General features: G+C 39.1%; 1 protein-coding gene across 11 annotated transcripts in view; it reads right to left on the bottom strand.

Annotated features, from left to right (window-relative positions):
* CFAP20DC (CFAP20 domain containing) overlaps nt 1-22854 on the bottom strand; it is a 199650-nt gene that overhangs the window by 84202 nt on the left and 92594 nt on the right. For 9 of the 11 annotated variants that reach the window (XM_074198848.1, XM_074198844.1, XM_074198849.1 and 6 more), the window contains 3 exons: nt 19535-19651; nt 18004-18135; nt 15545-15882 (listed from right to left, as the gene is read on the bottom strand). In XM_074198848.1, the coding sequence (XP_074054949.1) occupies nt 15545-15882; nt 18004-18135; nt 19535-19651 (587 nt within the window). Of the gene's footprint in view, nt 1-7843; nt 13607-15544; nt 15883-18003; nt 18136-19534; nt 19652-22854 lie in introns of those variants that run through there. The other 2 variants (XM_074198853.1, XM_074198855.1) reach the window with 2 other exon arrangements.

Below are 22854 nucleotides of genomic sequence, written 5' to 3'. Positions count from 1 at the left end.
TTATTTGATAACCACCATTCACTGGAGCCTCACCACAAAAACTCTGTGAGGAAGGTGCTTTCATTATCCCCATTTTACAGAGGAGAAAACTGAGGCAGAGTTAGGGAACTTCCCCAAGGCTTCACAGCTACCAAATATCTGAAGGATTTGAACTCAGGTCTTCCTGACTCCAAGGCCAGGATCTATCTTCTGGGGCTCTACATGTGGAGTTCTTTTTTAGTTTTTGCAAGGTAATGGGGTTAAGTGGTTTGCCCAAGGCCACACAGATAGGTAATTATTAAGTGTCTGAGGTCAGATTTGAACCCAAGTACTCCTGACTCCAGGGCTGGTGCTCTGTTCACTGTGCCACCTAGCCACCCCTACATATGGAGTTCTAATCAGCCTCATGGGGGCTAAGACAGACTCGGCAGTATTTGTGAATACACATTTGCTTTTTTGCCTTTTCAGATAAATTTTCATCAATAAGAAAATAAAAGGACAAAGGGAGGTTAGAGTTGGCTAACAAACCCTCTCTGGCCAGGATAAGTGGGTGCCAGAACTGCTGGGTTGAGACCATGGTAGCTTGCTTCTCTCTTACTAAGTCACTCTTGTTCTTCATGGCAGCCATCTGCCTTGTTGCCCCTCCTTGGAACTGTGGGTCCAACCTTGCTTCTCCCTAGACCTGCAGCTCGTCTCCCTCCAGCCTGTGGAGTGGGCATGGTGCCTCACCACAATGGTCTCCACGGGGAGGGGGAAGAGAAATGAGGAGATATTTTTTCTTTCTTTGTAAGAGAATCACATGGCATTAGATAAGCAAGATGGGCACACACACACACACACAGACACACATAGTTCATTAAAAAGGAAATTTCCAATTCAAAAAACTTTACCCAAATGTATGTCTCTATCTATCTATCATCTTAACTATCCACATACATAAATATGTATGTTTATAATTTATATAGGTAAAGTGATACAGATTAATATGGACACAAATAGTCACATAGATACACTTGTCCATTCCCTTCCATGGGAGGGTTTATTGCTGAGAATTTCCACTTGTGTGGGCCTAAGTAGAGTCCTGCTTGGTTGAACTATAGGTGCCAGTGAGGAGGCTTTTGGGGGGGGAGTACCCCATCTCTCCAACACAGGGGTGCATTACTGGGTTAATGAGCAGCACTTTCAATGGTCCCAAGTTGTCATCTGACACAGATGACCACAGGAGTCAGGAGGACCCAAGTTCAAATCTGACCTCAGACACTAGATACTAACTTAGCCATGTGACCTCGAACAAGTCACTTAACCCCTGGCCTTGCAATGCCCCCCCCCCAAAAAAAAATCATGAAGAAAGCTATGATCTTTTGACTTGCAAGGAGTGATCACAATTATGAAATCCATTAGGGAAGATCTATGAGGGCAATGGAAGCTTTCTTTCAGGGGAAATTTAAGAAGTGTGCCAGTTTTCTTATCTGTAAATTCCAAGAGGAATCTTGTACGCCCTATCTTCAAATAGGAAAAGAAGGGAAAAGAAGAGCCTAGTCAAAAAATTAGCTAAAATTGATACAGGGTAATATTTTAGTTTATCCTTATTTCCTTTTCTGGAGGGGGAATAGAAATAAGAGAAACAAAAATAATCCAGTAAAATTCTGATTATAACATGAAATTTATAAAACTGAACTGTCTTCTAAAAAAAATTTCTCTTTATTGCTAATGTTCATGCTACTTTGATAGATGCAATAAGAAAACTACAAGTGTAATGTAATAAATTCTGAACATCTAATATATTTTAAAAATTTATTTGTTCATTGTTATTCAAAGGTAAATGCACTGAAGTTATAAATTGTTTTAGTATGAAATTCAAAGATAATGACATTCTTTTTGCTCATTATGTGCTACTTAAAAAACCATGTTCTAATCTTCTCCTATTAAAACAAGTTAATCTAATTTTTCAGAGCATTAAAGAAGTAGAGCATTAAAGAAGTTTCATGTTGTTTATCTAGTAAAAGCAAACTGATTCTGTAAATCAGAAATTTAAAATATGCTGATCTAACAATGCATTTTTTTAAAGTTCCATATTTCTTGGATTATTTTTCTTTTAGGTGGAGGGACATTTGTTTGCTAAATATTCAATCATGTCATCGTCCCAGGGACAAATGAATTGTAGTTCCCACTTGAACTATCCCTTGGAAGGCTCAGTGACTATATTCTCCTGCTTCCTAGCTCCCTCTACCAGCTGGCACCCAGCCTTTTGGATGCCCAACAATGTCAATATTCTCTAACTCAGAAGTGGGTGATAGTGTTCATTTTTATTAATGCTACTCTTTTAATTGGGCTGATTTACATGCTGAGAGCAGAGGACCCGGGGCCACCCCCTGCATTTGGCAGTTCATCAGGCATGTGAAGGCTATCTTTGGACCCAGGGTATGACCACCCCTCTCTCCTGTCCTAGGATGCTGGTCAGCTCTACCAAGTCCAGACCAGCTATGGTGCTTCCTGGCAAGAAATGATGGAGCAAATGAATGAGCAGCTGTTAAGCTCTGTACCAGGGCTAAGGACAGAAACTCAACAAATAAGACAGCCTAAAGGGGAAGACAATAGCTGGGGGGTGGGGAAGATTCCCTCTCCACTAACTCCTAGCTCCCCTGGCCAAGTTCATCATTGTGGCAATTCTTCCTCAGTGCACCCATTCCCCCCCCCCCCCCTCAACTGGGAGGTGCCCACCAACTCTTCCCAAAGCCCTTCGTCTGCTCCCTTCAACAGCCAGCTTGGTCTGGGCTCCTGCTCAGGCTGGCCAGCTTCCTTTGGGAGTTATCTTCCCCATAAGGCCACAAGTTTCCTCTTTGGACCTCCGGGGTCCTACCCAAAAAGTCCTTCATTCCTCACAAGAATCTAAGGTGGGTAGGTGGTCATGAGTTGACTTGCCCAGGGTCTCAGGGCTGGACTTGAATTCAGGTCCCAGGCTCTATACATTGTGTGGCATGTCCTGTAATGAGAGGTCTCTGACAGACAACAGAATGGGTGATCAAACAGAACTGGGGAAGTTGTCAGCTGGTCCTATTAGAGTTGAAGTCATCACTTTGCAGGACAAAACAAGCTATTTTTTTTCTAACCCAAGTACAGGACTGGAAGTCATTGGGGGGGGAAATGTATTCAGAAAGTTACAACTCAAATTTTTTAAATATGTTAATAAAATTAAAGTAGTTGCCAAAAATTAAGTATTTTCATTTTACTGGTAATGAGTCAATGGAAAAGTGAAATACTCTGGGAAATGTGACTATTTTCAATGAAAAATAGCTTAACTACAAGTTCATCCAGAAACCACTACTTGAAACATTGCTGAGGAATAAATCCTTTGCACCACAGTTTAAGCTGCTGTAAGATAATTTCCAAATAACAGGTCAATTCTAGGAAATAACATTTTAATAAAAACCTCACACAGAAATTGGTTGAATTCAAGCTCTACCCTCTCCACTGAACATAAGTCTGCGTGGGGGTGAGGGTCCCTGTGGAAGAGGATGCTGGGGCAGGTGGTTGGGTGATGAGGCTTGTGCATAGGGATGCCACACAGCTGACCAGGCTTGAAATCCTAAGGCCTCTGATATGAACTGCTCTTCCTGACCTTCTATTACAGCTGCTTTGGAAAATGTGGATGGGAAATTGCTGGGGATTCCAAGTGGGCTCAAAGGCTTCGATATTTCCTTTCTATTGACAGCAGTTTTCATATTGCTGGTCTTCTGAGTCCTATTGTATACAGTTGGCCCTCAGAATTCCTTCTCTCCACAACAGCAAGGGGGTATCCTGCAGACTGTGGCCCAAGACTTGTCTCCTGAATAATTTTACTTTGACGTACAATATTAACATGCTAACCATTTCAAGGGCTTTTCTATCCAGGCCAGTCAATTCAGCAGGCTTATGGATTAGGCTGTGCTCTCCTAATAAAACTCTTACTATAATCAATTTAAAAGTGAACCTCAACATTTGAAGTATATATATATTTTTTTAAAACTAAAATCTTTTGGTTATCTCCCTTCACTAGACAGACACAAACATCTGTGGTGCTAAAACTGTTCTTCAAACACATGGAAGCTGGGATAAATCAAACATGCACAAGGGCAATCATTAAAACCTATATCAAATATAATGAGGAGAAAAACTACTGGAAACCAAGAAAATGTAAAGAATTATCTTGAAAACACAAAGATGGTTGAGAAATACTGACTAGTTCTTTCAATAACTCCTCTAAAAATTGCTGCATTCAGACTTGTCCAATGACTCAAATGAACTGAAGAATTGGCAGTTGTATGGCTTGAAGGGTAACCTAACTAAATAACAGCGCCTGAACAAGGAGTTTTGCTTTAAATTTTCTAAAGTGGGGTTTGTATAGATCTAATTAGAAAGTTAACTGGAGAGTACTTCCAACCAAGATGGCCGAGAGAAGACAGGCACAGTTCTAAAGTCTCCTGATCTTTCCCCATCTATCATATGAAACAAACCTCTTAAAAGAAATCTGACCCACAAAACCCAGAAAGAAAAACAAGGAGAAACAACAGCTACCTCAGGACTTGTCTCCCTCAGCAGCATTGAACAAATTCTGGTGGGTGAGTCTGGGAGCAGAGGGTGGAACAGCCCAGATAAGCCAAATTAGCAGTTGAACTGGAGCTGGGGAGTCTGAGGCCCAAGAGCTGGAACCTGCTGGATCAGCGGTGGGGCTGCACAGCGGGAGCTTGAGTCAACTAGGGAGCACTGAAACTCTGAAGCTTGCCAACAGGGTTGGGGGGGAGAGTTTCAGTGCAGGAACGCTGCAGATACCATCCCTGGGCTCCTCTGGTCTGAGGAACTCTGAGTCCACACCTCCATTCCTGCTGAGGCCTCTTCCTGGAACAAACAATAGCAGACTACTTCTGCCTCAGGCACAGGTGTGACAGCAAAAGAACCAGCCCAGCTGACAATAGGGAGAGGAATGAACTCAGGCCAGGGAAAAGCCCACCATTGATTAAAGGCAAAAGGATTCAATAGCTCCAACCCTTCCCTTCAAGCTAAGGGAGAAGGCCTCAATCAAGGTCACAGACACTCCAGAGAAAGCAACCAGCACCTCCTACTGGCCAGTCAGAGAAATTGCACTCAGTAAAGCCTCTATTGATCCAAGGCCCCTGTGAACCAGCCCCTCCCCAATTCAAGGTCTTAGCAAAATGAATTAGGGTCAGCGGAAAGGTGGATCTATAGAAAAATTCTTGGAAGGGAAAGGCCCTAACTCAGAAAGACCTGGAACCTCTGAGGAGAATAAGATCTGGTCTTCAGTACAGAAAGACTTCCTTGAACAAATAAGGAAGGAGTTTAAAAATCAACTGGAAAATTTAGGAGAGACAATACCTTGCAACAAGAAAACAAATCCTTAGAAAATACAATTGGACAAATACAAAATGAGAATAAATCTCTCAGATCATCAACTGGACAAATACAAAATGAGAATAATTCTCTCAGATTCTCAATTGGGCAAATGCAAAAAGAAAATAATTCTCTCAAAACCTCAACTGGTCAAATGGAAAGCTCTTTCAAAAGTAGAATTGACCAACTGGAAAAGGAGTTGCAAAAGGTTAATGAAGAAAACTCCTCTCTAAAAAAAAAAAATGGAGTCTGCAGAAACTAATGACTGAATGAGACAGTAAGAGCCAGTTAAAGAAAACCAAAAAAATAGAAAAAATAGAAGAAAATGTAAAATACCTCATCAGCAAAACCACTGACCTTGAGAATAGGTCAAGGAGGGGCAATCTGAAAATTATTGGACTTCCTGAAAACATTGAAGAGAAAAAAAAGCCTGGACTTAAAATTACAGGATCTAGTGATGGAAAACTGCCCTGATATCATGGAACCAGAGGGCAAAGTAGTTATTGAAAGAATACATCAATCCCCTCCAGGAAAAAGATCCTAAAATAAAAACACCAAGGAATGTTGTGGCTAAATTCCAGAACTATCAGATAAAAGTGAAAATACTGCAAGCAGCCAGAAAGAAACAATTTAAATATCAAGGAGCCACAGTAAGGATTACACAGGACCTGGCTGCATCAACATTAAGGGATCAAAGGGCCTGGAATGAGATATTGCAAAGAGCAAGGGAGCCTGGAATGCAGCCAAGAATCCACTATCCCACAAAGCCAAGCCTTCTCTTCCAGGGAAAAAGATGGATATTTAACAAAATGGAAGAATTCCAAACATTCCTGATGAAAAGACCAGAGCTAAATAGAAAATTTGGACATCAAACAGGAGGTTCAAGAGACACATGAAAAGGTTAAAAAAAAATGGGGGCGGTAAAAGAAAAAAAGATTCTTATAAATCTTGAGAACTGTAACTCTAACAGAGAGAATATACCTAGCCAGAAGTGATGGACATTCATGACCTATATATGAGACTGCTATCCAATGGGATGTAACTGGCTTTAACCTCACTTGGGAGAAAGACTCTAATAACTCTCAAGAATTTGAACTTTATTAGATAGAATGTACTTAGCTAGTAGTGACAGATACTCAGAATTTTCTATGACTTAGAATAATCTAAAAGGGGGGACAGGGGGGAGGCTAGGTGGTGCACTGGATAAAGCACCGGCCCTGGAGTCAGGAGTACCCGGGTTCAAATCTGGTCTCAGACACTTAATAATTACCTAGCTGTGTGGCCTTGGGCAAGCCACTTAACTCCATTTGCCTTGCAAAAAAAAAAAAATAAAAAAATAACAAAATAAAAAGGGGGGACAGGAAGGAGACAGGAGGAGGGAGGGGAATGAATGGGGGTAAATCTCATTACACTAAGAGGTACAAAATACCTATGGTAATAGAGGGGAAGAAGGGAGGAGATGAGAAACATCTGAATCTTCTCATCAGACCTGGTTTAAAGATACATATAGAATAAAGGTAAAAGGTTGGAGCAAAATATATTTTGCTGCAGCTGAAGTAAAAAAAAGCAGGGGTAGCAATCCTGATCTCAGACAAAGCAGCAGCAAAAATAGATAGCATTAAAAGAGATAAGGAAGGAAACTAACCTCCTAAAAAGTACCACAAATGGAACAGCATCCAAATTCTTAGAGGAGAAGCTGAGAACTACAGAAAGACACAGACAGCAAAACTCTACTAGTGGGAGACCTCAACCTCCCACTTTCAGATCTAGATAAATCAAATCATAAAATAAACAAGAAAGAAGTTAAGGAGGTAAACAGATTGTTAGAAAAACTAGATATGGTAGACTTATGGAGGAAATTGAATGGGGATAGAAAGGAATATACCTTTTTCTCTGCAGTACATGGAACTTATACAAAAATCGACCATGTATTAGAACATAAAAACCTAATGAGCAACTGCAGAAAGGCAGAAATAGTAAATACATCTTTCTCAGATCACAATGCAATAAAAGTCATATGCAATATTGGGCCAAGGAGATACAGACCCAGAACCAATTGGAAACTGAATAACCTCATTTTAAAGAATGAGTAGATCAAAAAAACAAATTATAGAAAGAATTAACTATTTTATCCTAGATAATGATAATAATGAAACAACATACCAAAACCTATGGGATTCACTCAAAGCAGCTCTCAGGAGATATATTACATGAATAGATTGGAGAAAGAGGAAATCAATGAACTAAACATGCAACTAAAAAAATTAGAGAAAGAACAAATCAAAAATCCCCAATTAAATATCAAATTAGAAATTCTAAAAATTAAAGGAGAAATTAATAAAATTGAAAGCAAAAAAACTATTGAATTAAGTAAAACCAAAAGTTAGTATTATGAAAAAACCAATAAAATTGATAAACCTTAGGTCAATTTGATTAAAAAAAGAAGAAAATTAAATTGCTAGTATCATAAATGAAAAAGGTGAACTTACCACCAATGAGGAGGAAATTAAAGTAATAATTCAAAATTATTTTGCCCAACTCTATGCCAATAAATGTGATAATCTAAGTAAAATGGATGAATATTTACAAAAATATGTTGCCCAGGTTAAATGAAGAGGAGATTAAATACCTAAACAACACTATCTCAGAAAAAGATATTCAACAAGCCATCACTGAACTCCCTAAAAAAAAATCTCCAGGGCCCGATGGAATCACAAGTGAATTCTACCAAACATTTAAGCAACAATTGGTTCCAATTCTATATAAACTCTTTGGAAAAATAAGGAAAGATGGAACTCTGCCTAACTCTTTGTATGAAACCATTATGGTGCTGCTACCTAAACCAGGAAGAGTTAAAACAGAGAAAGAAAATTATAGACCTATCTCCCTGATGAATATAGATGCAAAAATCTTAGCAAAACGATTATAACAAGTTATCACTAGGATAATGCATTATGATCAAGTAGGATTTATCCCAGGAATTCAGGGTTAGTTCAATATTAGGAAAACTGTTAGTATACTCAATTATATCAACAACAAACCTATCAGAAATTATATGATCATATCAATAGATGCTGAAAAAGCTTTTGACAAAATACAGCATCCATTCCTACTGAAAACACTAAAGTGTGTAGGAATAAATGGACTGTTACTTAGAATAATTAGCAGTATCTATCTGAAACCATCAACAAGCATTATATTCAATGGGGAGAGGCTAGAGGCATTCCCAATAAGATCAGGAGTGAAACAAGGGTGCCCATTATCACCACTACTATTCAACATCATATTAGAAATGTTAGCTTCAGCAATTAGAGAAGAAAAAGAAATTGAAGGAATTAGAATTGGGAAGGAAGAGACAAAAATCTCACTCTTTGCAGATGACATGATGGTCTACCTAGAGAATCCCAAGAAATCATCCAATAAACTACTGGAAACAATTAGTAATTTTAGCAAAGTTGCAGGTTATAAAACAAACCCTCATAAATCCTCAACTTTTATATATGTCTAGCAAGATACAGCAGGAAGAGCTAGAAAGAGAAATCCCATTCAAAGTAACCTCAGACAATATAAAATACTTGGGAGTCTATTTGCCAAGACAGACTCAGAAACTTTTTAACAACAATTATAAAACACTTCTCACACAAATTAAATCAGATTTAAATAACTGGGCATATATCAGCTGCTCATGGATAGGTTGAGCTAATATAATAAAAATGACAATTCTACCAAAACTAAACTACCTGTTTAGTGCCCTACCAATCAAAATTCTAAAAAATTACTTTAATGAGTTAGAAAAAATTGTAAGTAAATTCATATGGAGAAATAAAAAGTCAAGAATTTCCAGGAGTTTAATGAAAAAAAGTGCAAAAGAAGGGGGCTTAGACCTACCTGATCTAAAATTACATTATAAAGCATCAGTCATCAAAACCATTTGGTATTGGCTAAGAAATAGAGTGGTGGACCAGTGGAATAGACTAGGTGTAAAAGCAGGAGAGGATTATAGTTATCTGCTGTTTGATAAACCCAACGAGTCCAGCAACTGGAATAAAAACTCGCTCTCTGATAAAAACTGCTGGGATAATTGGAAGTTAGTATGGAAGAAACTTAGATTAGACCAACACCTCACACCCTTTACCAAGAAAAGATCCAAATGGTTACAGGACTTAGACATAAAAAACCAATACTATAAGCAAATTAGAAGATCAAGGACTAGTTTATCTCTCAGATCTATGGAAAGGGGAGTAGTTTGACTAAGGAAGAGTTGGAGAACATCACCAAAAACCAATTAGATGATTTCAATTACATTAAATTAAAAAGCTTTTGCACAGATAAAACCACTGTAACCAAGATCAAAAGACATGTAGTAAATTGGGAAACAATCTTTACAACTAATGATTCTGACAAAGGACTCATTTCTAAAATACACAGAGAACTGGAGTCATATTTTTAAAACAAAAAGCCATTCCCCAATTGACAAATGGTCAAAGGATATGCAAAGGCAATTTATAGATGAGGAGATCAAAGCAATCCACAGCCATATGAAAAATTGCTCTAAATCATTACTTACTAGAGAAATGAAAATTAAAAGTTTTCTGAGGTACCACCTCACACTTCTCAGACTGGCCAATATGACCAGAAAGGATAATGATCATTGTTGGAAGGATTGTGGGAAATCTGGGACACTAATACATTGTTGGTGGAGCTGTGAATTCATCCAACCTTTCTGGAGAGAAATTTGGAATTACACCCAAAGGGCAACAAAAATGAGCATACCCTTTGACCCAGCAATACCACTACTGGGTCTATACCTGGAAGAGATGATGAAAAAAGGTAAAAACATCACTTGTACAAAAATATTTATAGCAGCCCTGTTTGTGTTGACAAAGAATTGGAAATCAAGTAAATGCCCTTCAATTGGGGAATGGCTTAGCAAACTGTGGTATATGTATGTCATGGAACACTATTGTTTTATTAGAAACCAGGAGGAATGGGATTTCAGGGAAGCCTGGAGGGATTTTCATGAATTGATGCTGAGTGAGATGAGCAGAACCAGAAAAACACTGTGTACCCTAACAGCAACATGGGGGTGATGTTCAACCTTGAAGGACTTGCTCATTCCATCAGTGCAACAACTGGGAACAATTTTGGGCTGTCTGCAAAGGAGAGTGCCATTTGTATCCAGATAAGGAGCTGTGGAGTTTGAACAAAGTTCAAGGACTATTCCCTTTAATTTGGAAGGAAAAAACAGATATCTTATTGTCTGATCTTGTTATCTTAGACATTTTGTCTCTTCCTTGAGGAAATGATTTCTCTCTCATCACACTCAATTTGGATCAATGAACAACATGGAAAAAAAGTAAAGACTGATACATTGCTTTCCATGGGGGTGGGGGGAGGGAAATAAGATTGGGGGGGAAATTGTAAAACTCAAATAATATCTTTAATAAAAAAAAAGAAAGTTAACTGGAAATATCCTTTGTTTGGTGCTGCAAGCTTCATTTGAAGACACAAAAATCGATGAGGACTTGGGAGCAAAAAGGTTGACATATTGCTCAAGGGATAAAGTGATGGACCTGGATTCAGAAAGATTTGAGTTCAAATCCAGTCTCAGTCACACTAGCTGTGTGATCCTGGGCAAGTTGCCTTATCCTATTTGCTTTAATTCACTAGAGAAGGCAATGCCAAATGACTCCAGGATCTTTGCCAAGAAAACCCCAAATAGGGTCACAAAGAGTCAGCCATAACTGAACTGGAAACATCCACCTGGCCCATCCATCTAGCCCCTGGTCCAGTGTTGGAGGATACAAGGGCAAAGCCACCAGTCCTGCCCCTTGGAAAGCTGAGACAAGCAAATGATGAACATGAAACACTCATCTGTCTTCAGTTAGGAGCCAAATGGAAAACCAACTCAATGCCCTAAGAGTAGCCAAGACCCAAAGCTGTGGCCCCAGAGCCACTGGGCCAGGGTTCCCAGAGTCACCGAGGCAGAGGCCCCAGATTAGCAGGCAAAGGTTGAGGGGACCTTGTCTGAGGAGCCTGGTGAGGAGGAGATGGGCTGAGTCCATTAATTGATACATGATCATGGATTATATTAGAAAGATCAACTTTAGCAATCAGAAAAAGAAAAAATGAAGGAATTAGAACAAGCAATGAGGAAATCAACTCTCACTCTCTGCAGATGATATATCACACTTAGAGAACCCCAAAGAATCAAATAAAAACCTCTTGAAACAATGAACAACTTTAGCGAAGTTTTGGGATATAAAATAAATTCACATAAATCATCAGCACTTGTCCAGTGGCAAGAGATAGAAGAATTCCAATTTAAAATAATTGTAGACAAAAAAAATTTGAGAATTTACCTGCCAAGAAAAACCCAGGAACTATATGAACAAAATTACAAAACATTTTCCACACAAATAAAGTCAGATCTAAACAACTGGAAAAATATAAATTGCTCAAAGATGGGTTTGTGTAATAAAAATAATAATTCTATCTCATTTTAATCTACATATTCAGTGCCACATCAATCAAATGACAAAAAATTGTGTTATAGATAGGAAAATAAGAAATCAAGGGAATTAATGAAAAAGAAATGCAGAGAAAGGTGGCTTAGTCATGCCATATCTAAAACAGTATTTATTATAAAGTGTCAATTATCAAAACTATTTGGTACTGGCTAAGAATTAGAGTGGTGGATTAATGGAATAGCATAATCTCCTGTTTGATAAACCAAAGATTCCAGCTTCTGGGAGAAGAACTCACTATTTGACAAAAATTGCTGGGAAAATAGTACAACAGAAATGAGGTATAGACCAACATCTCACACCAAGATAAGATCAAAATATGTCTATGATTTAAACATAAAGGATGATATCATAAGCAAAGTAGAAGAGCAAAGAATAGTTTACCTGTCAGATTTATGGAGAAGGGAAGAATTTATGACCAAACGAGAGGTACAGAACATTATAAACCATAAAAAGGATAATTCTGATTACATTAAATTAAAAAGTTTTTGTACAAATAAAACCAATGCAACCAAGATTGGAAAGAAAGTTGAAAGCTGGAATAATTTTTATAACTAGTATTTCTGATAAAGGTCTTATTTCTCAAATATATAAAGAACTGAGTTTTGTCTTATTAGCCCATCTGATAGATATGAAGTGGTACCTCAGAGTTGTTTTAATTTGCATTTTTTTAATCAGTGGTAATTTGGAGTATCTTTTCATGTGACTATTGAAAGCTAATAAGATGAAAATGATAAATCTTGGATAGAATATGAGAAAATGGGAACACTAATGCATTGTTGGTGGAGTTGTGAATGGTTCCAACTATTCTGCAGAGCAATTTGGGACTAGGCCCAAAGGGACATCAAACCATGTATCCCCTTTGAGCCAGCAAGCAATGCCATGACTAGGTCTATGTCCCAAAGAGAACACAATAAAGGGGAAAAGACGCACATACATAGCAGTTCTTATTGTGCTGACAAAGAATTAGAACTTGAGGGGTGCCCACCACCTGAGGAATAGCTGAACAAGTATGGGGTGTGAACATGTTGGAGCGATGTCCATGAGAGCACAGTGACCTCCTGGACAGCCCTAGCACTTCTCAGCAGCACAGGGATCCAAGACAATTCCCTGATGGAAGACACTGCCCACACCCAGAATATGGAGTCTGAATCCTGATGGAAGCAAACTGACTGCCTTCACTTTTTTCCCCTTTTTGTTCTGATTCTTTTTTCTCAAAATGACTATTGTGAAAATGCTTTGGAAGTGAATATACATGTAAATCAAGAGTGCCTACTGTTATGGGAGTGGGGAGGGAAGAGAGGAGGTCAATGTGGGACTCAAAATTTTACAAAAATGAATGATGAAAATGGAAACAAACCCACCAACCAAGCAGGGTTACAGGGTAGTTCAAGGGAGAGAGTTTACTTGTGGCAGAAATCCTGAGACTGAAATACTGCTTTGAGACTTCGTGCTGAGTGACTTGTCTGTCCCAATGAAGTGGGGATGATAGGCATCTACCTCCCCGGGTTGTGCCTTCCAAATACTAGCCAAGCCCCCAGGTGGGGGGATAAGGGCAGGGCAGGGGGAACCCTGGCACGCCAAGCCCTGCAGAGTCTCATGACTTTTGGAGTTTAACAAGTGAGGTCCAGCTCTTTGAACTTCTGAGCCTATCCAAAGACACAGCAGCTGTTGTCAGACCATGGCCAGATCTGCCCAGGTGATAATGGTGTCATCTACAAAGTCAGGAAAGGACAAAGGCAGAGATGAGGGCTAAAAGATGGGTACTCCTGCCCCATCTTGACAGATGGGGTTCATGCCCTCTCCCTCTGCAGCTCTCCCCAGACTTTCAGCTTAGGAAGCCTTTCTGAGACCATCCTTCCCCTGAAACCCCTGACCTCTGCCAGGTTGGGCCCTCCACAGACTTCCCCCGCCTGCCCCCAGGGCAGACCCTCCACAGCTCTTGCCTCCTGCTCTCGTCCCTGGTCCCTTCTCACTCCATGCCATTCTCCAGGCTCCTGTTAAAGGGCAGGTCTGACCATGGTACTCTAGCTTAATAAACCTCCCTTGCCCTCCGCTGAGCCTCCCAAACCCTCCCCAACCCAGGCTCCGTGACCCTCCGCCCAGGCCCTTGGTGGCGCCTCCTCTTTGCGTGCCTGCCAGCTCCTGGCGGCCTTTTTCACATGGGTTCTTCCCCAGCCTCCCAGCATTATAAATACCCTAGTCAGCTTCCCTGGGGAAGTGGGTATGCTTCCCTCTCTGCACCCTCAAGGCTGGACCCCAGAAAGGGCTGATTCATTCATTCCTGCTCTGGTGGATTAAGAAAACTGCCACTCTCTGTTTGAGGGACATTCTCAGAAAAGATTATTTCCTGCTAATTATTAGAGTCTTTTTTTGTTTTTGAAAATGAAGGGGATCCTCTCCTGGCTGGGAAGGTGGCAGGTGTGGCTTCATGAGCAAGCAGGGTCAGGAAGCAGGACAATCATTTACACCTTTTTCTCTGCAGTCTGTTCAGTGGAATTATTTCCTTAGTTCTGTTCAACCCAAGAGGCAATGAGGCATACAAGAGAGTGCGCCAGATTTGGGGAGAGGCCCTGCGCTCCCACAACAGCTTGGCAACCTCACAAGGAAGGTCCCCCCATGACTGACCCTGGTCCCCAAGGTTCCTCCTCTGGGTTGTGCTTCTCCAAGCCATGTCCCTTCCACGAGCCAAGGGCTCTCCATTCCTCTCTTCCCTGTGTCCACAGGTAAATGAGTAATGCACAAAAAATCCTTTTCATAAGGGTTTGTGGAACAGGTCAATTACGTAAAGCAAGTATTGCCAAAAGCTATTTTTAATAGTTCATTTTTTTTGCAAGGCAAATGGAGTTAAGTGGCTTGCTCAAGGCCACACTTGAACTCAGGTCCTCCTGACTCCAGGACCTGTGCTCTATCCACTGCACCACCTAGCTAGCCCAATAATTCATTTTTGTAGTAAAATAAATCTGTCATTAAGTAACATAAAACAGTTTCAAAGGTAAATTCCCTTTAAATAGGAAAAAAGATTACTACAAGGTAATTAAAAAGTGCTAAAACGTGTTTTCAAATGTATTCTTTTGATTTTAATGTTTCAAAAATCTTTCATGAATATAATTGACATGTAAAAACTTGTATTCTGAATAATTCTAAAGTAGATATATACTATGACTCATTATCCAAACTTTAATTGGTTTAACTCAGAGACATTGAAACTGTATAGAAAATTAGGAGTCTGAATAAGTCTAAGGTGAAACAAAGACAGTAAGAAGTTCTTAGAGCTCAGTATTTTTAGAAACTGCAATGTAACACCCTCAGAACAAAAAAAAAAAAACCAAAAAACAACCCAATATTTTTGAAAGGTTTTATCAGTTATGTTTTCAAATAAATCAGTTGAATTCCATTTTTATTCTGAGAGATCCGAATTAAAATGTAAAAAGCACTTCTATAAATGAAAGCTAAATATGCTGAATGCTAATCAAAAATTAGCAAGTCAGGTAGCCCAGCCACCAGATGTAACTATTGACGGACATTCCAATCGGTGGTGGCTTTTTGTCTACCCTGCAGGCAAGTTTTCCCCTCACCTTGTGGATTTGGGTGGTAAACTAAAGGAGCAATGGTGGCTGTTCTACCTTCAATTCATTCAAAAAGCTGTGTACCTCTTCACTGCTGTCGCCTCCACAAAAATCGTCTTCCAGCTGAGCTCCTCTCCTCTTTCCATGGTCATCCTCCTTTAGATCCTTTAGAAGAAAGGGGCCCCTTTCTGCAAACACAGTCTGGCACCTTGCTGGAGGCAAGGACCTTGGCCTTGATGAAAATGTAAAAATTTCATTTGGAACACTTTGGGTTTCCTCTTCTTGATTGCTATTTGTACTTTCATTGCTGTGTTTTGGCAACTGGTGTGAATAATTGCAGGAATCATCTTCCAGGACTATGGATTGTTTGCTGGAGTCCAAATGGAAATGATCTCTATAATTTTCAGGAAATACCCACTCATCTGACATGAGGGAAGATAAATGAAGATACTATTTAGTGGACTGTTCAATAAAAAGTTACTTTAGGTAAGGGGTCTGAGGCTTATAATACAATGTATTACAGAACTACTGATGAACTGAAGTGACAATAGTGTTATTGTATTCTCAATCGGAAAAACAGACAAGTGCAATGATACTGTCAGCTATCTCAAATGGTGCCAAGTATCTGACCAACAGATCAATGACCACAGAGATATGAAATTAGTTCATTATTCTTGCTGAATTTCTCTCTTAATTGAAGAGAAGAAAGAGTGATCATGAGATTCAGATATCTAAAACGATGATCGCCTTTAACCCACTGTAGGGATTGTAGCAGAAAGAACAACTCTCCCTGCCCCAGAATCAGAAGACTTGGCTCTAATGCCAACATTGATGCTGGTTGTGGGCACTATTTACCATACCACCATGCCCTCCCCAAGCCCCAGGCCCCACCACCCTCATGTTCACTTCCTACCTCTAACATAGTCAGGCCATTCTCTAAAATGCTAAGTGGCAAAAAAAGGTACCTCCTGACCTCAGTGAGTGTTGCTGGAACTCAAGAAGAGGGAAATCCGAGGTCTCACCTCACTCCCTAGCCTTCTAATTGAGTAGGGCTGACAGGTTTGCCCCAAGGTTTCCCTCTCCACCTCCTAGAGGGTAGGCAGGCTAAACTTCACAGGTAAAGAAACTGAAATAATGGTACTAGTCAGTGAGCAAACAACTTCTCCCTTTTTGGGGCTACAGTAGTAGAATATTACAAATGACAGTAAAGATGGGGTAGGTGCCCTCTCCAAAGGTTCCCTGTCTCCTGGAGAGGCTGGCATTTCTCCTTATAATCATGGGCAGTTGGTTCAGTTTGTATACTTCAACAACTGACATGGACCATAAGAAGGTGAGCAAGGGAAGGGCTGCCCAGGCTGGGCTCCAGTTTAGCTGAGATATAGTGATTGATCAGAAAAAGTATTTTCCCAAGGAAAGAGAAACCTTCCCTATTTCAGTGTCTCTCTGTCTTTTCAGATTCTAGGTACCCTGAAAGTGATCAAAAATTACTTCTTTGCTGATATACAAAGAGAACAAGCTAAGGGACATGACTTGAATCCAGGTCCACCTGACTCTGTATCAACTACACTATGCTCCAAAATCACTGGCAAACTTAAGAGAAGATATTGGTGACCTAGTACCAAAGAGAGAACTGATTACTAAAAATTTTTAAAAAGTTATTTTCCAGGCTGTATTATCTGACTACCACATATGACTTTGTAATTTTATTTTTACCCCAATTATTTCCATATCAATTGTAATGAATAATTTGGTGTGTTTTCTTAGGGAAATATGTAAATTACTGTGTAATCACAATATTGCAGCAAACAAGATAAATACAAGAATGATCACCTAAACATCTAATTAGTTTTCCCTACACAGTCAGATTTATGCTAGAGACTCTAATTGCGCCTAACATTTTAATGAAGGTTTCAACATTGCATAAATAAGACTGACAAACTCTGAACAATATTCATTCATTTTCTTTCTTCCTTTGCTCAAAAACAATTTGCCTTTCTAAAAGTACTGCACACCTGCTAGGCAAGATATGTGGATGTGTCCCACCACGGATCTCAGTCACGCTCCTTATACCACAGAATGGCGGAAACAGAAGAACAGATTAGTTTTTGAAAAAGCGATTTAAGTGAAAAATGACAAAGCTACAATTTTACTAGTTATTTTGATCAGATCAACAAGATATCGTTTGGCTTATGTTATCTCTCATAGCAATGGGCAAAAACATGTCTAACCCAGAAAGTTGTTTCTGTCCTAAGAAAATAGAATTAACCAAAAATACAGCACTAGATGGCCTCCATTTTCCCCCAGAGGGTAACAGAAATATCCTAATGTCTAGAGCTGGAAAGAGCTTGAGAGGCATCCACAAGCCCCCTTTTACAGATAAAGAAACAGGTTCAGAAAAGCTCTGGGACTGACCTTGGGTCAGATAGTAAGGATGGCTGGAGTCAAGTCCAGTTCCTTTGAGTTCCAATTCACCTAACTCTCACCAAGCCACAGAGAAATAATCTGCTGGCCATTAGTAGCTCTGCTGCAGTAGAGATGCTAACCTGTTTGATGAGGAGATAGTTGCTGATGACTGGTGATGTTCAACATCACAGAGCTGTTCATTCTTTGATGGGATGTAGTGGTGAGCTTGGCTGGCATCGTATCTTCATAATGGCTGTTTCCTGAGGAGCTTCCTGGGTGGGAAGATGTATTTTTTAGAGCCCTCACTTCAACTCAATATTTGCTAAGTCCCTACAACAAGAAAGGCATATTTCCCTTAAAATCTGTAAAAGCTATACATTTCTTAATAATAGTAATTATGAATTCTTAAGTAATGAAGAATGAGTAATTCTATGAATTCTTCCTTTTTTTCCCCTTTCATAGGCCACTTGGAAATCAAATGAACCATTTCAAGTAGATTCCTTTTTAACTTTTTAACTAGCAAACATTCACAATGTGAATGTTTATCATTTATAATGCAAAAAAAAAGTACTTCAAAAAGATCTTAAAATCTTTTCCTTTAGTGATGTGAAAGTGGAATAAATGAGTTATTTTAAAATTACAGATACTCCTAAGCTATAGTTCAGAGTCTATAAAGATGGTTTCAAAAAGGATTGACTTGGTTGTTCACTGTCTTTAAAAATCTGAAGAAATAGCAAAGTAGAGGTTAAGACTTCTGGCTTCCAACTTTAAATTATTCAAGTAAGTTCAGTACAGAGATGACTGGATGTGTATCTGTTGATTTTTGCTTTAAAAAGTATTGTAGGGGGTGGCTAGGTGGCACAGTGGATAGAGCACTGGCCTTGGAGTCAAGAGTACCTGAGTTCAAATCCAGCCTCAGACACTTAATAATTACCTAGCCGTGTGGCCTTAGGCAAGCCACTTAACCCCATTGCCTTGCAAAATCTAAAAAAAAAAAAAAAAAAAAAAGGAAGAAAAGAAAGAAAAAAGTATTGTAGTTTGGAAAATCACAAGGAAATAAGAACAATAAACAATAATGAATGTGCTTGGCATAATGCCAGTGATTTATTCAATGTTTTTCTTCTCCCCTCCTTTTAATCATAACAATGACACCAGCCAGCACTTATAGAGAGTACTTTAGAAACATCACCTCAGTTGACAAGAGGACCAACCCTGGGAAATGGGTTATTGTCTCCAAGCTACATATGAGGAAATGAAGGCAAAGAGTGAAGGTCTGCAGTGGGTGGCCCTGCGCGACAGGACTTCTGATTCCGGGCCGGCACTCTTTCCACTATCTGCCTAACTGCCTAATGGCAAGGCATGCCAGGAGCTTGCCTTTGGAAAGGAAGAGAACCAAGGCTTCAGTCATGCCCATAGACAGGGTCTTCCCAGATGAGTGAATGAGAGTCCTTGGTTAACTGGCTCCACTCGTGGCAGGCACCCTCCAACTCTACAAGTCTCTGCTAGCCCCCCAAAGTGATAATGTTCATATGGAAAGCTTGAGGTCCCTAATACCTGAAGCACAGACATCTACAAGTGAATTGATTCATAATCTTTTGGATTTTATAACACAGAGAATCTATTGCTCTGAATAAAATCTAGAAAGAAGAGAGTGTCAAATTTGTGACCTACCATTGGGTGTCTCTGTTCTGTCTTTGCTGGTGCTTTTTAGCCGTAATCTTCGTCTACTATTCTTCTTCTCTGCGGATGGTTCTTGAGGGGGATGTGGATATATAACATGGAGATTGGCTGTACCATTACCATATTGAGAAACATAAAGAAAAAATTCAGGATACAATAAGAATTTGAGTAAATAACACAATTTTATGCTACAAAAGGGAAAAAGGTGCTGAACAGTATTTCTTCTGAAATATTCTCATGAAAAATGAGAAGCAGTCCAACTTAAGTCCTTAGTCCTGGATAAGAAATAGGATTTCAATCCTAAAGTATGGAATCATGTTTCCCTAGGAGAATTATGCATTTCTCCAGATAATACCTAGTGACAGAATGTGAGTGGATCTGTGAGTGGATCTGCTGTCTCCCCATGAGTTTTCTCTTCCATAGGTGAAACCCATCTAAACCTTTGAATCCTGTGTAATTCATCTCTGTTCTCCCTACTCTTCCACAGAAGATCCGTCCAACATGCACTAGAACCTCTGGACATCAGGAGCAGATAGGCGGAAGACTTGGCCAGCCTATCTGTTAGACTTGACCTATATTGTGAGTCAAGTAAGTTGAGTAAGTTGACTAATTTTCTGATCACCCATTAGTTCAACATCTCCTACCTCTTCTCCTAACTTCTTGAGCACAGATCACAGTGGAAATACGCAGAATCTAGCATATGTCTCTCCACTGCATAGATATTAGGGAGCTCAACAATGGAAACAAAAGAACAGGTAGTGGAGGTGGGGCGGTGGGAAGGGCTTTTGTACCACAGAGTAAATTAGGATTGTTAGAAGCACTGCATAATTCCGAATGTGATCCTCTCTTCCTCCTAGTCAACTCTGAGCTTGACTCAAGTCTTTTTTTTTTTTGAGATGGACTCTCTCAAATACTTCTACTGATGCTCTCAATTCAGTGGATGGCTCCCTTACTGTCATAATCTTGACAACTGACACTTCCATTTTTTCTTTAAATTTTTAATTTCCAAGGATTTAATGAAAAAAAGTACAAAAGAAGGTGGCTTAGCCCTACCAGATCAAAAATAGTATTATAAAACATCAGCCATCAAAACTGTCTGGTATTGGTTAATAAATAGAGTGGTGGATCAGTGGAATAGACTAGGTGCAACAGCAGGAACTGAGCATAGTAATGTGCTGTTTGCTAAACGCAAAGAGTCCAGCTATTGGTATAAAAACTCTCTTCAATAAAAACTGTTGGGAAAAATTGCATTTTAGTATGGCAGAAACTTGGATTACACCAACACTTCACACCCTATACCAAGATAAGATCAAAATGGGTGCAGGATTTAGACATAGAAGTCAATATTATAAGCAAACTAGGAGATCAAGGAATAGTTTACCTGTCAGATCTATGGAAAGGGAAGCAGTTTGTAACCAAGGAAGAGATGGTGAACATCATTAAAAATAAAACTAGATAATTTTGATTACATTAAATTAAAAAAAACTTTTGCACAGACAAAACCACTGTAAGCAAGATCAGAAGAAATGTAGTAAATTGGGAAAAAAAGTTTTACAACTAGCATTTTTGACAAAGGACTCGTTTCTTAAATATATAGAGAACTGAGTCAATTAAAAAAAAAAACCAAGCCATTCTCCAATTGACAAATGGTCAAAGGTAATCTCTCTCTCTCTCTCTCTCTTTTTTTTAATTTTGCTAGGCAATGGGGTTTAGTGGCTTGCCCAAGGCCACACAGCTAGACAATTATTAAGTGTCTGAGGTCGAATTTGAACTCAGGTATTACTGACTCCAGGGCTGGTGCTCTATCCACTGCGCCACCTAGCGACCCGGTCACACACTTTATTTTTTTATTTTTATTTTTTATTTTTCAGGTTTTTGCAAGGCAAATGGGGTTAAGTGGCTTGCCCAAAGGCCACACAGCTAGGTAATTATTAAGTGGGATTTGAACCCAGGTACTCCTGACTCCAGGGCCAGTGCTTTATTCACTATGGCACCTAGCTGCCCCCGGTCAAATACTTTAAAAGAAAGATGGATCTCACTGGAGCCTGAGATATATGGCAGAATTTTATCCAAAGATTATCATCCTTCACAAAGTGGCTAACATCTTTGACAAAAATGCAGTGTTCTTTGTCATGCCTCACTCAAATAATCACTGTATCATTGAACAAGAGACATAACTGGTTGTAGTTGCCAATAAATTTTATATATATATATATATATATATATATATATATATATATATATATAAATATACAAGAAAAATTCCGCCTCTGATTTTGTTTTACTGACTTTCTCCTCCTTTTCCTCTTTTTTTAATCAAACAATAAGAAATTCTTCTGAATATTTTGTCAACTGTTTTAACTCTAAAGCTCTAAAGTTCATGTTTTTGAGGACTCATGTAAATAATTCTCTTAACTATTTTTATAAAAATGGCAAAGAAGGCACATGGCTGATAAGTACTGATGTCATCTCTATGGATTTTTAAAATTTTAATTTCATTTGAATTTTTCCCCATTCTTGTGCCATTTTTAAAACCAATGCTTTTAAGATTGTCTTCTCCAGCTTGGATTTCCTCAGGGTGTATACTTCTCAGTTCTATCTTCTTCAGTGACATTTTTATCTCTGTGGACTGATGTGTTATGAGTACCAAAATGGTGGCTTCTCCATCCTTGACAGGGAGAACAGACTGTTAGAGACGAATCCTTCCTCATGAGTGTCTGCTGGGCTTCCTACTGACAGCATCCACAGATGGATCCTGTGGGCAGAGGGGGGCTCCTCTGGCTACCTACTGAGCTCTCTGCAGACATGTTCCTAGTCACTCACTACTGGATGAGGTGGTGCCCAGACTCCTTGTGAGGGTTTGACAAATGAGTCTACATTCGACATAACTGTTTCTGATTGTCATTTTTCTAGACTTGGCAAAGAGATCAAGGGTTATCTGGCAAGAGGGTTCCTGGTCTCTTTTAGCTTACCCTCTACAGCAACAATATAACATTAGAAAAACTTTACAAGTAGAAGGTAATAATTAAAGGTAAAATCCTCATCTTTCCATTTCTAAATTTTTTGTTTTCAAGGATCTTACGAATAGGTCAGATTAAAATTTCTATAATTTTCTATAATTTTTCACTATGCTACTTTCTCATCTTTAACATTTTTCTAAAATGATGATTTTTACCTCTGTCCTAAACAGTTGATGCTTCACAAAAGATGATTTTTGAAATGATTTCTTTATATAGATTTCAAAGGCACATGAAAATATTGTGGAAAAGGATTTTCAAATGAGATTTCTATTCAAAAGATAGATAAGCGTC

The sequence above is a fragment of the Macrotis lagotis genome, chromosome 8 (assembly GCF_037893015.1).
Source record: "Macrotis lagotis isolate mMagLag1 chromosome 8, bilby.v1.9.chrom.fasta, whole genome shotgun sequence".
Classification (NCBI taxonomy): domain Eukaryota; kingdom Metazoa; phylum Chordata; class Mammalia; order Peramelemorphia; family Peramelidae; genus Macrotis; species Macrotis lagotis.
This window is presented reverse-complemented; position numbering and strand designations above follow the sequence as displayed.